The following is a 17,757-nucleotide window of genomic DNA, read 5'->3' on the forward strand; positions in this document are numbered from 1 at the left end:
TTGACTACATCGATTTTCTGAAAACATGTTTGGAAAGGGAAGGGAAGATTTTCAGATAAGTTTAGGCGACCAAGTGCACCCTCACCAATTAATAAGCGGACATTGATTGGTCCAAACCTTGTCGTTCTTCCCAAGAGTGCGGGCCTAGCACATGTTGCAGATAGTGTACCAAATGACACTCAACAATCCATCTTTTCTAGAATTGCTACTATAGCCACATAGGTGGATGAGATGACATCAGATCAGGTGGGTAGATATTTTTTGCACTCTCATACTACCATTCATGGGGCTCATGATGCATCAGCGAGTAATGATCCATATGTTTGAGTAGATATACCATCAACAATGGATGGTAAAAGCATGCATGACATAGAACCTTTACAACAGATAAGTGCATGCTTATACAATTATCTCCTAGAATCATATCACGTCATTTATATGGAGCATGGGATCCCACTAGAGGAGGCCCCATCATATGTTAGGTGTGTACTTGGTAGACCGGTTGCCTCTATCAGTGGTTGTGAGCATACACATTCTCAACCTACTGCTGATGCACATCCTACTACCCTGCCCCAGCATATAGAAGTTGGTCAGGACACACCTCCTACTCCTATTTATACATCAGTTGATCGGGCCACAATACCAGGTACCGAATTTTTGGGGATGTTCACTACCATGCTTACGGAGCCAGAAACTGAGGGGGATCATGTTGCAGTGGGCTCCTTGCATGATTCTAACATCACTAGGATTAGACAAGCCTTACATGTTGGAGGAGAGGTATGAATTATAATATATAATTTACTAATTTTAATTTAGTAATTTTATATAGCTACCTGATTGTACACATAAACTACATAGATTAAATTAATTATATATTAGATTGTATTTTTTAAACTATATAGGGTATCACGTTAGGGTTGATGTATAGAGATTTGGATGTTGTCACTGACCAAGGTGTTCACCAAGAGACACAGGTATATATAAATTTTAAATTATTATTTTTTTATTTTTAAGTTCTATTTAAAGGGATATCTAGCAGTTGATTAAATAATTTCAAGTTATTTAAATTATATGTATTGAAAAAAATGTGTGCATTATCTAGGATGAGAAAGAATTGCACAAGATGAACCATTCATCTCACAAATGTTCTAGAGTCCAGCATGCGCGCGATGGAGGTGTTAGAGACCCCAAGGTATGTTTATCTACAACCACGTACATGTACATGTTCAAGAAGATTTGATTTGATCTTTAAAATAAATTATATATATATATATATATATATATATATTGATGCACACCAGAATGGGATGCACATGAACAAAAGTTCATACATTAATAGGTCAGTGACACAAACAAAAGAAAAACAAAAATATGATCCTAAGCATTCATATCAAGAGAGATATAAAATAGATAATGAAAAGAATACAAAAACAAAGGAATGAAACAAAATCCTCAAAGATGCCTTCCAACATGCTCATACCTGTTTCTCCCTTGTTCCTCTTCTCTCCATGTTCCACATGACTGTAGCCTTCAACTTTTTGCACTATTAATGGATGTCTTATGGAGATTCAAGATTATGAAACTAAAGATAAAAGATTATGCAAATGCAAACAAGCTAAATATGAGAAACTACCTAATTAATCTATGTTAATTTTAGCCAAAATAACAAAGAAATTGCTCCTAAATGCTCTCTCAAATTTACTATGAGTTTAATGCATAAAGATTTCTGGATCTTAAGCTTGAAGGAATGAGCTCTATTTATAGGAAAAATAGAGAAATGGATGGTTGAGATTGAGTAATCTCAACAAGGGTCAGGATTGAAAGGTTTATGATCCATGTGAGGGCTTTCAACCCAATCCAAGGATGACATATGTCAACATGAGATGGCTTGAGAGGAGAGGGAAGAAGCATTAAATGCTTGAGATGACATGAAGGTTACCTTAGGAGGTAAGGTTAGGCTTGGGTTAGTAAATAAAGCCTTTATCCAGTGGACAAACTCTTGTGCAAGAGTTACTGGGCATAACCATGGTCAAAGCAATAAATGCTTGAAGAGACAAATGGGTTAAATGGAGTTTGAGTTAGAGAGAAAGCCTCTAACCATGTGGGCAAGTGGAATTAACCATTAATGGTTATGTAAGAGCCATTAATGGTTTGGAAGACATTAGAGGTTAACTTATTGGAGACATAAAGCTTTTAATGCTTTTCAAAGACATTGAAGGCTTTGAGAAGTGACTTCAAGTTGCTTAGGAATGTGACAATAATTAGGGGATGGATTAGGCTAATTAGGAATGGTTTAGAAGAATCTAGAATGGGTTTAGAATTCAACTCGGTTTGGTGGGTGAGGGAAAGTAAAATTTTAATTAAAATAAAATTACTTTATTTCAACAAAATAGGTGCAACTTGCATTTGTAGGAGAATGCAAGTAGGGGGCGGGGGTAGTTTAGGGATTTAAATAAATATTTATTAAGTATTTATTTAAAGGAGGAAAGGGGGTTAATTTAAACAAATATATTTTATTCATTTAATTGATTGTGAATTTGGTTTAATGAATTAATTTAAATAATTTGAATAATTTTCTAACTACTAAAAGAAGAGGTTGAGGATGAATTAATTAAATATTAATTTAATTAATTGATTTTTATTTTTTTTGATCGGTAATTGGCCGAAGCCTGAATAGCTTTTGACTGGAGCTATGAACCAATGGGGACACAGTAGGGGGCCCCATCCCTATTACATATCTTTGAATTATTATTATTATTATTATTATTATTATTATTATGTTTGATTAGATTGACCCTAAGACCTTCCCCATCCTATGGAAGGCCAAGAGTCACAACTTAGAATTCCACTTCAGATGTCCCTATTGGGAATTGAACTTGGGTCTCCACAATGAGAACCCAGTGTTTTAACCAGTTAAGCTCAACCCCTTGGACAATTTAATTAACTGATTACTAATGGCTAATTAATCAAATAAACATTAAATATTCATTTAATTAAGTGGACAGATTTATGTGTCTACATTTGCCCCTCTTTGAGACGGTGTGGTTTATCGCATCGTTTCAAAGAAAGAAAAATAGGTGTGAAGAAATATGTCCCGTAAATGTTAATTTAGTGTGTTTTATGCCCTCTCAAGAGATGGGCCTAATTTTTTCAAAAATCAAGCGATCTCTCAAAAAATAGAAAGGAGTGGAAGGGAGGTAGAATAGAAGAATTAAGAAATAATGGTGAAATAATGAAAGAAAATGGGGGTAAAACGGAGAAATGAGAGGCGTTGGAAGTTCATAGGGACCACGACACTGAGTGGGGTGAATTAGGGTTAGGGTTGGGGGGTATATATGGAGGGGAGGGGGTAAAAATTAGCTGATTTGCACCTATCTCCCTAGCAGTTTAGAGCTCTGATAGTGATCGTTTGCAAAGGAGTGACAAGCAGTCATCATGTCTATGCCTACAACAAATCACTAGCTAGAACGGATTCATCAATACCAGCAGCCAAATGACTATGGACCAGCGGTACGCTAATCTTGAATTTTTCTTTTCGATGTATTTTTGTCATGTTTCTTCAAGCATCAAAGTCCAAGTAAGACAATAGTGCTAAAGTTGTGTTTTAGCACTTTTGTCACCTAAAATAGCACTATTGTGCCGCAGTGGCACTATTGCATTGTTTTTGTAGTGCTATTTTCGGTTTAGTGCTATTGGGGTCTAGTTATGATGCATTTGTAATTTCAGTGCTATCAGGTAGATGTTATAGCATTGTTGTCATTAGATAGCGCTATGGTATAGATGTATTAGTGCATTTCTTTGTTTTAGCATTGTTGTGCACAAGTTGTAGTGCTATTGTTAGTAGAGTAGTGCGATTGTCAGTAGAGTAGCACAATTATGATAGATGGCCCAGTGTTTAGATACAATATCCTTTGATACCAGTGTCAATGGATGGATGAGTTATTTTGGTGAATCATAGAAGCTCCACTGAGACTAAGGTCATTGTGATAAATGTCTCATGTAGTCTAGGATTACCATGATCGATTACCTATTGAGACTCGAAGATACTTTATCAAAGTATATGTTGATAGTCTAGGTTGAAACTTAAGAAAGTTTGTAAAAAAATAGCTGATGTTTGTGTTGATATGTGTAGGAGGATCTTCCCATCTTATCGATGTGGGAGAGGCATCCTGCCACATAACAGCTGCGTGTGCAGTTGACAGAGGCAGAAATAGATTGTGTATGTGCAACTTGTTTGGATGACATGATGTATCTACCCATGATTCAGACAAATCACGGTCTACTGATAGCATTAGCGGAGCGATGGCATAGCGAGACATGCTCCTTTCACTTGGCGATGGGAGACATGATGGTCATGTTGGAGGATGTATGGAGGATATTGCACATCCTGATCAGAGGGGAGATGGTTACATATGATCACCATCTAGGGACGACAGCCATAGATGATCTTTGCAAAGGATGTATATTTCGAGGATGGTTCTATGGCATGGGAGGAGATAGTAGTGCTGTATGAGCCTCTACCTTTTGTTCTAGCAAGTATCATTGGGTGTTTACTATGCCTCGATCGATGGTCACATGGATTGGCAGTTGGGTGGGGTCAGGTTATAGAGAAGATGGTGACATAGGGGACCCGCTATGCATGGGGGCCATGTGTACTAGCACACCTTTATAGGGATCTACACGAGACAGTGTACCGAGAGATGAGGTCTCTAGGGGTAGGGATAACTTTGCAGCATATCTCAGCTTAGGAGCACTTGCTAGTCACACGGCCGATATGCTTGAGATTTAGGGTGATATATTAGCCCTATGTGTGTATGTATGGAGGGATGATGACCCATCCCCATTTAGAGAAGTTGGAGTTTTGGCGATGAGCATTGGATGATCTAGATATAGTCATATAGAGGTTGTACCTTGATTGTGAGCCCTGGGAGGATCATGGAGAGGCATTGTCATATGTATTTATGACACATTTTTTGATTGGTTGCAGCTCCTACTATGTAGAGAGATAGTTTCCCGAGAGAGTGATGAGATAGGGGTTGTCGAGCAGTTCAGGGGAGTATGCACGGGTAGTGCAAGAGAGGTTTCAGTGGGGGTCAGTGTTACCTTATGATCAGGCTTTGGTAGAGATTTGCACACTATAGGTGAGACCATGGCAGATGAGGCTAGAGATTGTAGATGTCGGCGTGACAAAGGAGTACACATAGTATCATACTGCACACCTAATTTCATGGATTTTAGATCCTTCTGAGCCCATACCACCTTTTGAGAATGACAGGAGACATCGATGGAGGAGGAGAGGAGGCAGGGGTGTAGAAGGAGGTGGTGGTGGAGGAGGAGATGGAGGTGGTGGAGGAGGTTTTAGTGGAGTAGGAGGAGGTGGAGGGGGTGGGGGAGGTGGATTTGGTGGTGGTGGTGGATTTGGAGGTGATGGTGGTGGAGGACAATGATTACAAAGGAGAGGCAAAGGTGGGTAATTTTTGTGATTGTCATAGAGTCCATTGATACAGGGGGATGCTAGTGGGGGAGAGAATCCTATAGAGATGGGATAGAGAGCCATAGGTAGAGGAGAGGATCCTATGGAGATGGGAGGGGGAGCTATAGGTGGAGGAGGGGGAGACCTATGGGAGCACATGATTTTACACTTGCAGAATCAACTGAAAACAACCAAGGCATAGCTAGAGGAGAGGGATGTAGAGATTGCAGCCAGGGATGTCTAGTTGTTTGCACGGGAATCTGATTTGACTGTAGTGATGTGAGAGAGAGATGATGTAGTAGGTAGACTGATGGAGTTATAGGATAGAGTTCAATTTTTGGAGGGAGCACAGGGACAGGGTCTGACTGGGGAGGTGTTGAGGGAGATGCGGTGGGTAGGTACAGGTTAGTTAGTGAGATATGAGCTATTCTTGGATGCAGAGGGTGAGGTTAGAGCATTTTGAGAGGGTTCAGAGTAGTGGTAGTGTTATGGGTCCTCCTCAGTGAGATGGTGAGGGTGGTTGGGGAGAAGCATCTGGCCAGAGAGCCATTTGAGAGATTTTGGAACATCTTTTCTTTGTTATTTAGGGTGATACTTGGATGGCTCTTTGTAGCCAATATTGTTGGACATCATTGTACTCTAATACATGTATTCTTTTTTATGTGATATATGATGATATCGCATTATTTTGGTGATGATATGTGTAGACACCCAAAATTGTCCAGTCTAATTAAATAAATATTTTATTTTATTTAATTATCTAAGCCTAATTCTTCTATTAATTAAATAAATCTTTATTTATTTAATTAATTCATTTATCCTCTTCTAGCCTCATTTCTCATTTAAATAAATACATTTATTTATTTAAATTATCATTTTCCTAAATTAAATAAATATCTTATTTATTTAATTGATCCCACTTCTTCTATTAATTAAATAAATATTTATTTATTTAATTAATTCATTATCCTTTTCCACCTATGACACATGTCATTCATCTCTTAATTCCTACACTACCTACCTCTTTCATTATTTTATTATTTCTTCTACCTACCCTCTAATCCTAGCCGACCTCCTTTTTACACCTCTCAATCTTATCCCTCCATTTCATATAGTGTCTTCTATTTAAGGAGATGCTTCTTTCATTATCAAACCCTAATGAGCTAATGAACTATTTTTGATCATTTGACTATACTACGATCCTACTTGCAACCACATTCCGTTCTTTGTTGAGCTCTTGTGCACATAAAATCTGAGAGCAAATATATCAAGCAAGATCAATGGAGATAGGAAGAATGGAGATCAACACCCTATTGGACATGTGATGGTATAATCTTTGTAATTTCATTTGATTTGCATTGTCTTAGGTAATCTTCATATGTTATGGTGGATCTTTGTTGTTGTTAGGCTAGGGTTTGGTGGTTGAATTCATTTAACCTTTCAATTTTGTTATTATTGTTATCCATTTTCACCATAAAAATTTTGGCACACCCCGTGGGACATGGATTTTTGTTAGATCTATGTTTTTTGTAGATTTTTCTAACCCTATATTGCTGTTTTGTAAAACAATTTGGAGAATAACCTTGTGCAGCTAGGGTTTTGGACCAAAAATCAAGATCTTGGAGAGAGATCATATCTCACAAACGTCTAAGAAATTTTGCACCAAATGGTTTTTCCAAGTTGAAGAAAGTATCAGAAGCTCTCAATAAAAAATTCAGAATTTTTGGAGCATATTTTCATTTTCTATGAATTTTTTATGATTTTTCATAAAAATTAATTTTGAGAGAAAATGAGAGAATTTTTTGGATTTTCTTACATTTTTGGAAATCTCTCATAATTATACATAGGATCTGTTCTTTGTGATTTTAATTTTGATGCAAAATATTTCCCTAAAAATTGGATCTTTAAAAATTAGGTTTTTTCCTTATTTTGATCATATCTCACAAATGGCTATGAATTTTGGCATAAAATTGTTTTTGTAGGTCAGGAAACATATCAAAAGGATCCAATACAAATTTCAAGATTTTTGGATCGATTTTGCAATTTTTATGAATTTTTTATGATTTTTCGTAAAAAATTAATTTGGAGAGCAAATTAGCAAATGTTTTGGATTTTCTTACATTTTTGGAAATATCTCAAAATTATACATAGGATTTGATCTTTGTGATTTTAAATTTGATGCAAAATAATTCCTCAAAAATCAGATCTTTGAAAATTAGGGTTTTGCATTATTTTACTCATATCTCAGAAACTGCTTGGATTTGTTGCAGAAATGTTTTTATGGAGGTTTGGAAGACGATCAAGACTCTCCAATAAAAATTTTAGATTTTTTGGATCAATTTTGCATTTTATATGAATTTTTTATGATTTTTCATAAAAAATTAATTTTGAGAGCAAATTAGCAAATTTTTTTGACTTTTTTACATTTTTGGAAATCTCTTGAAATTTTACAAGTGGTCTTTTTTTATGATGAATCAGATATTTAAATTGGTTAGCAAAATGCATTGTTGAAGGCCCCTATTTCACAAAGTCTTTTGGATCTAAAATTTACCTAACTTGTGTGCTTGCAGGAAGTAGTGATCATTTGAAACAATCCAAACTACTAATAAATCTTTGTTGCAGGTCCTTGGCAAGGGTTTTTTGGATTTTTATTGTGTGCCTTGTTTTCATAGACTAGCAAACACTTCCATTGGTGCACTAAAATTGAATCATTGTCTTTTGTGTCTTGAGCAACAAGCTCTTTTTGTTTAATCTTTAGAGGGCCTGTCTTCCCATGTGGTCATTAGGACTACTAGTGAGAAGAGAACGACCCAAGTGGTAGCAAGGAAAACCCACCTCTTTCGAACCACTATAAACAAATGTATTCATGGTGAAAACTATGGATAATGTGTGTTGATTAGTTCATACCGACACTATGTCTCCCCATAAACCCGTTTGATCAAATTTATTTGATCAGTTGTAGGGCGTAACCCCTGCCGACTAGGAGCCTTCTGTATTTACAGAGCTGAAAGTGCTGCATGTATGGCCACACGAGCGGATGCCCTTACTAGCACCTTTTCATTTTAGAAGCCCAAATCCTTCTAGTTATTGGGGCAAGAGGTCGGACCTCTGGTAGCGGCCCACACACATACAGTTCTTAGTAGAGATACAAAGTTCACCACGGGGAGTTTTCGTGGGGAATGATGCTTGGCTGACCCGAGAAGTGAGTGCCGAGGGTGGAGCCAGTGAGGTCAAGCATCTAAGTATCCACTTTGAATAGCATAGCCTCGAGGGTACAACCTCATGTGGGATCAACAACTATTATCTTGGCCAGCCATAAGAATTGTGCTTGACTTATTTTAAACATTCAAAACATTCAAGACCAAACAACAAAACATTGTGTCTTTTGTATCTTCAAGTGTATGCAAAACATTTTTACATCAAACAACACACTTTCTTAGAGTCATTTTGTGTCTAAACACTTGCAAACATTGAGTCCTCATCAACATTGTATCCTCTTGTCACGAAAAATAGTCAAACATTCAGATTTGGTCACAACCAACAACTTCACAAATTGGAAAAATTTTACAGTCCAGCAAACAAGAGCAATCAGTTTTGGAATTCTTGAGCTTCCTAGGTTGTTTCTCCAAGTTTCATTTAGCATTCAACTTGTCTTTGGGTCTCACAAAGTCCATCATTCCTTTACATTCACACTTGTCTAAACTTGAGTCAAAAGGTCACTTGCTTGTCCTCATCATACTTTGTCAACACACTACATACAACGACACTTTGCTAAGTGGTCCCTCATCAAGGTCTATCACCTTTGGGTCTCATTTGGTCTTACTTAGAGTCAAGGTCAACTTACCTCATCAAGAGAAACTATCCTCTCTTTGGAAGTCACGCCTACTCTACTACATACATACTTGGTCTTACACTTTGGACATTGCAAGTACATCTTAGATTCATTTACACTCCATCCAACTCTTGGTCTTCCATACTTTTTCCATTTTCATCTAGTCTCACACATCTTGGTCAATACCTAGTTCATGGTTGAAACTCATCTTCAAAAATCTAGGAGAGAAACTAAAGAGGCTCAAGAGTCCGCAAACATGAGTTCTTATGAGTATGACAATGATGTCTTTTTCAATACTGATCATAACACATTACCTGGCATGGATGCCTATAGAAACATTCCAAATGTTGAGAACATGGCCACTACAAACAACAATGATACACACAAAGACAATATGGACAACTTTTCAGTACATTCAGCAGATGTGGAAGAATCCATTATGAATCCCCATTTCAATCGAATGGTTGAGGAAATAATGAGGAGAGATAGACAATACTTCTTACAAATGATGGCACAAAGTGGAGCCAAGATACCTCATGATTTTGACATGTCTCAAATAATGGAAAATTGACCTTTGCAACAAACTCACTCCAACATGGATCAAAGGAGGCCTAATAGTGGAGGAAATAGAGGACCACATCTTGTGCTTGAATCACCATCATCTTTGTTTCAAAAACTAGAGGTCCCACATACACATGGTCAAGCATATGATACTCACCTTCGCAGACCATTATGGAAGTCTTATGCAGAAAGATATGCTCAATCACATACAAATGCTAAGGATCAACCACCAAAGCAATTGGATATTCAAAGGCATGCTCAAAATTTGGACACAAGGAAACCCCGTGTCAAATTTGGGGGCAACACAATAGAATATGACATGCCTGTAGAGTATGGTATACATGCACAAAATAGATATGGCATTCCTCAACATGAATCTATACCAAGTGGTCCATATACGCAACATCACTATAGACCTACTCCATATGAACATGTGTATGATCAATATCATCCATATATGCAACATGCTTCTCCTCCAATTGGTGCCTCAAGCATGGGGTATGGTCCAAGAAGTCGATCTCCACCTAAGAGCAATTTGGAGCAACAAATCAAGGACTTACAAAAGAAAATGGAGGACATAAATACACTGAAGCCAACATACACAATGAGAGACATATGTCCTTATCCATTCGACAAGAGCATTCCAATGCCTCCATTTCCTACACACTTTGTGACGCCTAAATTTGATAAGTATAGAGGAAAAGGGGATCCTAAGACACACATAAGACAGTTTTTCACAGCTTGCATTGAAGTAGCTTCAGAAGAGACATATTTGATGAGATTATTCCCACAAAGCTTAGGTGATCAAGCTATGGAATGGTTCTCCCAACTCCCACTTGGTATTAAGTCATGGGGTGACTTAGCAGAGGCATTTATTCAACATTTCTCCTACAATATAGAGACAGACATATCAGTCACTACTTTATGCAACACCAAACAAAAAGAGGGAGAGTCTTTTGCATCATTTTTACAAAGATGGAGGAATCTAGCTAGCAGATGCTCTTGTGAAATTCCACAAAAATAAATGGTAGAGATGTTCACACAAAATGTTAACAAAGACATTGGCTATGATCTAAGAAAAGCTTCTTTGTCCACCTTCAGGGACGTTATTGAAAAAGGCTTAGCAATAGAAAAGGTCCTAATTGATCAAGGAGTCATTAAGATATTCAAGGCAAACAAATATGACTTTAAAGGAAAAGACAAGCCAAGATTTTGGAATAAAAACAAGAACATAGTCAATGATGGTGTTGTTGATGCCAACACAGTGCGACCCAAATTCATCTTTTCGAGATCAAGTTCTACAAACAATCAAGTGAATACCCAAACAACTTCTAGATCACGAAGGAAGTACACTCCATTGGGAGAACCACTTGAGTCAGTCTTCAAAAAGTTAGTGGCAAACAAGGTAATCACAATTCCAGATTTTCCTCCATATGAACCAAAGGTTAAACCAAATTGGTGGAATTATGATGAGTATTGTGAATTTCATAAGAGCAAGGGTCATAATATAGGAAATTGTCATCGACTGAAGAATATCGTACAAGATCTCATTGATAGAGGTGACATTGAGATTGAGGGACACTCATCTAATCAAGAACATGAGATGTTTAAGGAGCCATTCCCAAAGCATGACAAGGGAAAAGGTAAAGCCACAGATGATCAAACCAACTATACTAGAGAATCTTACAACTATGATTCAACCATCAATCACATCTCGATGGACAAAAACCCTGAGAATCCTACTCAGAGACCCAAGATTGTCCTAAAAGGTGTTGGATCTTCTTCCAAACCTACTTCTGAATGTCATGTTACAACCCATCAAGGTAAAATCACTTTGACAGGTGCTTCAAATAAAAACACCGCTTCTTCATCAACCAAACTTGAGTATGCCCTTGTAGAACAGTTAGGGAAGACACCCACCCTCATCTCCATACTTGAGCCCTTACGCATATCCCCTGCTCATAAAGCTATTCTTGACAAAATCTTGAGAGACACTGTCGTTCCTACTGATTTGAACGTGGACTAGTTTCAAGCCATGGTGGGATACCTATCCGTTCCACATTCCCTTACATTCATAGAAGCCGATGATGCCTCTGTAAGTCAACCACATAATGCACCATTACACATTGAAGCCTTCATACACAAACATAGAATCAAATGAGTCCTGATAGATGGAGGAGAAGGTCTAAACATTTGTACATTGAGCACTATTAAACAATTGGGATATTCTGATAAAGCTATGAATTCTACAAACAAAATTACTATCAAAGCATATGATGATGAAGAGAATTCATCCAAGGGTATAGTCATTTTACCTCTCAGAGTTGGGCTAGTTACAAAAGATGTGATTTGTCAAGTCCTAGACCTTGATCTCACATACAACATATTGCTAGGACATCCATGGATTCATGAGATTGGTGCAGTCCCATCTACATACCATCAATGTATCAAGTTTCCACACAATGGAGTTGAAGTGACTATCAAAGCTGACCCAAATCCATTCATATATTGCAACAATATGCAACATAGATTAGAAGTAACAATTCCAGCCAATCGAGAGGCTATTCCTTCATCAGCATATGTGGATCCAGAATCATTAAAAGCTTCAACATCAAAGCAAATAGAGCTCAAAGAAAAATTTAAGATTAAAGATATGGGATGTGGTGAGTATATCTTTCATGTTGATCAACTCCCACTATCTCCTAAGACATTCAGTCGACAGGAACAATCTATAAACAATCTGCAATGCCAAGGAATTGGGTGTGAACCACCTAGTGTTGTGGCTACTAAGTCTGAATGCAAATCTCCTCTAGTGGTGCAAGCAGCTCTTGATATCAATAGTCCTAAGAGTGGTTCCAACAAAGAATCCATTGAGCATATCGTCAGCCCTCTTGAGAACTCACATAGCCTTAACATTTCATCCACTCATTCCATTTCCACTCCAATTCTAGACTTGGATCAACAAGAATTACAAAAGCCCTTACTATTTGGGGATCAAAAATCAAGCTTTGAAAAGAAAAATTTAAAAGTCAAAAATAAAGAAAAGTCCTTTAGTCCAAATCAAAATCAAAAGCTATTGGACTCTCCAAAAATTAAAGTCAAGGATAAAAATCCTATGAAGCAAAAAGAACAAGAGTTGATCTCCCCTAATATCAAAATAACTGGGGGCAAAATTTCTAAAATTTCAAGTCAAAAAGCATACTTGTTGATCCTAAGCCTCCATCATGCTATGCTACTTTCACTCCTTTTTGCAATCATAAGCCTTCATAACTCATCCACATATTCCACACATCCTTTCCCTTCCGGCAATACATCATGGAGCTTTAATGGAGCTTACTCGAAGGACTTTTCTATTAGAGATGCCCAAACTTCTTTAGGTGACACGCATACGGGCCTGTGTAGTCCACACGCTAGTAATTCTATCTCAGTTCCTTTATCAAGGAAGACAGTCACTCGAGCTACACATAATTCAGTCAAGGAACATCACAGTTACAATTATAAAGTCAAGCCTCACACATTTGAGGTAGGTGACTTGGTTCTCAGAGAAAATCCTAAAAATCAGCAAGACAGAGAGAAGAAGGGCAAGTTCAAACCAAATTGGCTTGGTCCTTACATCATTACAGTAGTATATGGATCTGGGGCATATCAGCTCTCAACTACAGAAGGTGAACCTTTGGAGGATCCTATCAACAGCATGCACCTTCGCAGGTTCTACACATAGCTCTTTGGAATATCCTAATTCAAAAATACAAAAAATCTAAAAATTTCAAAAATACAAAAAAAATTTATAAAAACAAAAAAAATCATTACTTGGTGAAAACCTGGCAAACAGGTGCCTTGTGACATAGAAAACATTGAAAAATCAAAAAAATCAAAAAAAGTAAAGAGAAATAATTTCGTCCAACGGTGAAAACCACTTCGGTGGCGCCTTGGGCAAGTACCATGGTGAAAATTGGGTCACCAGCGCCATGCGTAGAAACATTGCTCCTCCCTCCTTCAGGATCCACTTTCATCCTTTCACTTTGCACACACTCACGACCAATTCATCCATAATAAACTTACCCATTCCCATCATGGCTTGTTATTGATCTACCCAAGATTGGTTAGCCATTCATAATAAACCTCCCTTTCCATCCATAATAAATCAGCTCCTATTTGTGGCTAAGGCAAATCCTATGTCTAGTGATGGGTGTGGAACTGAGAACATCACATGTTTCAAGGAGTACAGTTTCTTCCAACTTCCTTCAGTCTATCCGCACACAATCCACAATAAAGAAACATTTGCATCGCCAGATCCGCAATAAGGTTCCATCTTCTTCACAATAAAATATCGGTTTCAGATGAGACAACAGCAACAATGAGCTTCAACAAAATCAAATCTTTCAACAGACTCAGACAACATTATGGTTCAGTGCTATCTATCCATTTTGTGAAAGTAAACATTGTGACCACAATCAAATAAGACTTATACAAGTGACAACAAACACTAAACTTGAGGGCTACAGTGGATGTTGGTGTCGAGTCTTGATTTTCTTTTGATTTCATCTTTTTTGGTGACATGTCTTTTAGCTTTTTCAGGATGTCTCTGACTAGAGATTCTATCTCCAGGATGTCTTTGACTAGAAAGGCGAAGATGGGGTATCGTCACCTATTTTTGTTTGCTGTCTGTGGATTGTCTTTTAGTAATGCTATGACTTGTCCAAGGATATGAGGACACTGTGAGTCTAGTATGAACTAGGGCATTCCTTGTTTGTGACTGTCTTATCTCCATGCAAATGGGTACAATGACTTTTTGGGTCGAACACATGCCTCGATTGTCATAACCTACTTGCCATAATAAAGCTCAATGATGATAACGCACAAGAAGCTCTTTCACGTTCATATCTTCTATCTTTCATCCCCCTTTCTTGATTGACTTCCATCGTCCTTCTTGAGTCCACGTAGCTTGCTATCACATGACTGAGTATAATGACACACCAAAAACATTTGTATTTCATGTAGTTGCACCTGCATTACCACATATAAGCATTTCATACATACATATAGATATCACAATTGCATCACATCCTGCACACAACACCTGTTAGCATAATTTACATTTGCATTATCATATTCATCTACATTACATACATTCACAATTGCATTATGCATACACATATAAAACATAAAAGAACAAAAAAAAATATTGGATTACATCATATACATATTTGCATCCATATCATAAGCATCACATAGAAACATACATCACATAGGTATGCATGCATATAGCTTCCACAAAGATGAATCATCTCATATATATATATAAAGTGTCATGGTACAATGATGTCAAAATCATATGGCTACAATCACCCGCAGGTGTCTACATCATCATACAAAATGGTACAATATTGATACATAGGGAGCCCTCTACGGCTATGATGAATTCCCTTCCTCAGAGCTGGCTGGCCTCGATGGAGTTTGAGCCCTAGAAGGACCCACCCCAAGATCATCTCTCCTGGCCCTTGTGTCCCCTGCAGCCACCCCTCGTGTCACCCTATCCAGATAGAGGAACCCACTGATAACTCCTGCCAACACTGTTGGTAGTGCTAATCCTATCCATGTCATGGTATCCCATGCCACATGTCCCACCCTCATCTCCAGTCCTGGATCCTATAATACTCATCTCAGTGCATCCTTGTCTCCGTCTCGATCATAGGGTACTAACTCCCCATCGATCGGTATCTGCAGAATCCTATATACATCCTCCAAGGTGACTGCCATCTCCCCCATCGGCAAATGAAAAGTACATGTCTCAGAGTGCCCCCTCTCTGCCAATGCAGTCAACAGTCCCATGTTCACCTAAAACTCAGGCACATATAGAATATGTCTCAATCCCATAGCCTCAATTGCTACTCAGTCCTCAAGTGTCAACTCAGGTCGCAATGTCAACTCAGGTCGCAATCTTTGTGTCGACGAAAATCTCTCCTGTGACTCTAGCATCAACAAATAGTCTTGCAGTCAAGCAAATCAATCATGTCAGTCATAGTGGCATTCACTGTTTATCACAAAATGCTACTTTTTATCTAAATGCATATGGCATTCTATCCTAGTGACACTCCCTATTCATCACAAAGTGTTGCTATCTATCCTAGTGGTACTCCTGGTTCATCACAAAGTACTACGTGTTTTGCACTCCCTGTTCATCACAAAGTGCTACTCACATTTGCACTCATTGTTCATCACAAAGTGCTGCTCATATTTTAGTACTCCCTGTTCATCACAAAGTACTATATCTTGGTACTCACTATTCATCACAAAGTGCCTTGATCTATCTTATCCTAGGGCCTATGCTTGAGTGAATCCTCTTGAGTAGTTTCCTAATTGGCAACATATGTTCTATCATAGAATTGTCAATCCTAGCCCTTTTTGCTATCCTAATTTTCCATAGAGGACTTGCTTGAGTGTATCCTTTCAGTAGCTTATCCAATCGATAGTGTATGTTCATCACAGAACTACCGATTTGACCTAGAAGACACAAATTCACATTTTTTGGACACAAACATGCTTTCATGACATAAACGCTCTTTTAGACTACATAAACGTGCCTGGCACCAACGCAGATGCACCTGGATGTTTTTGACATTTTTTTTTAACCCTATTCTAAGCACATTTATTTCCCTATCTAGCATGCATTAATGACAACAATAAATGCATCAAAGTACAAGGAGGTTTTGTGGTACTTATTGGCTCTCCTGCCTCTGCTGGCCTCTGGAATCGACGAACGCGGTCGAATCTGTGAACGAAAGCCATCGCTGCTGACTGCTACTGCTTTTTTCTTGCTTTGCACTCTGCTCTCGTGGATGTGTGGATGACAATGAGGATGTCTTTTTCCCGTGGTCTATCTTATAGCCTACCCTAGCCCTCGCCCTCATTTCCCGAGTCAGTCTTCATTATCCCGTGACTCTGTCACTTTATCCAGTCAGTCCATTCTATCCCATCTTTCTTATCAAGAGATTGTTTGCAATCTTTTTAGACATTTTCATCCAATCTCTCGAGGGGGCATATCATTCCCATCTTGGGGCAACTTTGTATCAGTTCATCTTATCTTCTTTGAAACAACACGACAAGCCGCATTGTATCAAAGAGGGGCAAAATGTAGACACCCAAAATTGTCCAGTCTAATTAAATAAATATTTTATTTTATTTAATTATCTAAGCCTAATTCTTCTATTAATTAAATAAATCTTTATTTATTTAATTAATTCATTTATCCTCTTCTAGCCTTATTTCTCATTTAAATAAATACATTTATTTATTTAAATTATCATTTTCCTAAATTAAATAAATATGAGATTTATTTAATTGATCCCACTTCTTCTATTAATTAAATAAATCTTTATTTATTTAATTAATTCATTATCCCTTTCCACCTATGACACATGTCATTCATCTCTTAATTCCTACACTACCTACCTCTTTCATTATTTTATTATTTCTTCTACCTACCCTCTAATCCTAGCCGACCTCCTTTTTACACCTCTCAATCTTATCCCTCCATTTCATATAGTGTCTTCTATTTAAGGAGATGCTTCTTTCATTATCAAACCCTAATGAGCTAATGAACTATTTTTGAGCTAATGACTATACTACGATCCTACTTGCAACCACATTCCGTTCTTTGTTGAGCTCTTGTGCACATAAAATCTGAGAGTAAATATATCAAGCAAGATCAATGGAGATAGGAAGAATGGAGATCAAAACCCTATTGGACATGTGATGGTATAATCTTTGTGATTTCATTTGATTTGCATTGTCTTTGGTAATCTTCATATGTTATGGTGGATCTTTGTTGTTGTTAGGCTAGGGTTTGGTGGTTGAATTCGTTTAGCCTTTCAATATTGTTATTATTGTT

General features: G+C 37.6%; 1 protein-coding gene across 1 annotated transcript; it reads left to right on the plus strand.

The window, feature by feature from the left end:
* The first annotated feature begins 345 nt into the window (after positions 1–345).
* Positions 346–5,447, plus strand: LOC131857912 (uncharacterized). The gene is made up of 5 exons (XM_059210700.1): positions 346–777; positions 903–974; positions 1,103–1,192; positions 4,988–5,066; positions 5,239–5,447. Exons 1-5 carry the CDS (start codon positions 346–348, stop codon positions 5,445–5,447), a joined length of 882 nt encoding a protein of 293 aa, XP_059066683.1.
* The last annotated feature ends 12,310 nt before the right edge of the window (positions 5,448–17,757 follow it).

The sequence above is a fragment of the Cryptomeria japonica genome, chromosome 8, assembly GCF_030272615.1.
Source record: "Cryptomeria japonica chromosome 8, Sugi_1.0, whole genome shotgun sequence".
Taxonomy (NCBI): Eukaryota; Viridiplantae; Streptophyta; class Pinopsida; order Cupressales; family Cupressaceae; genus Cryptomeria; species Cryptomeria japonica.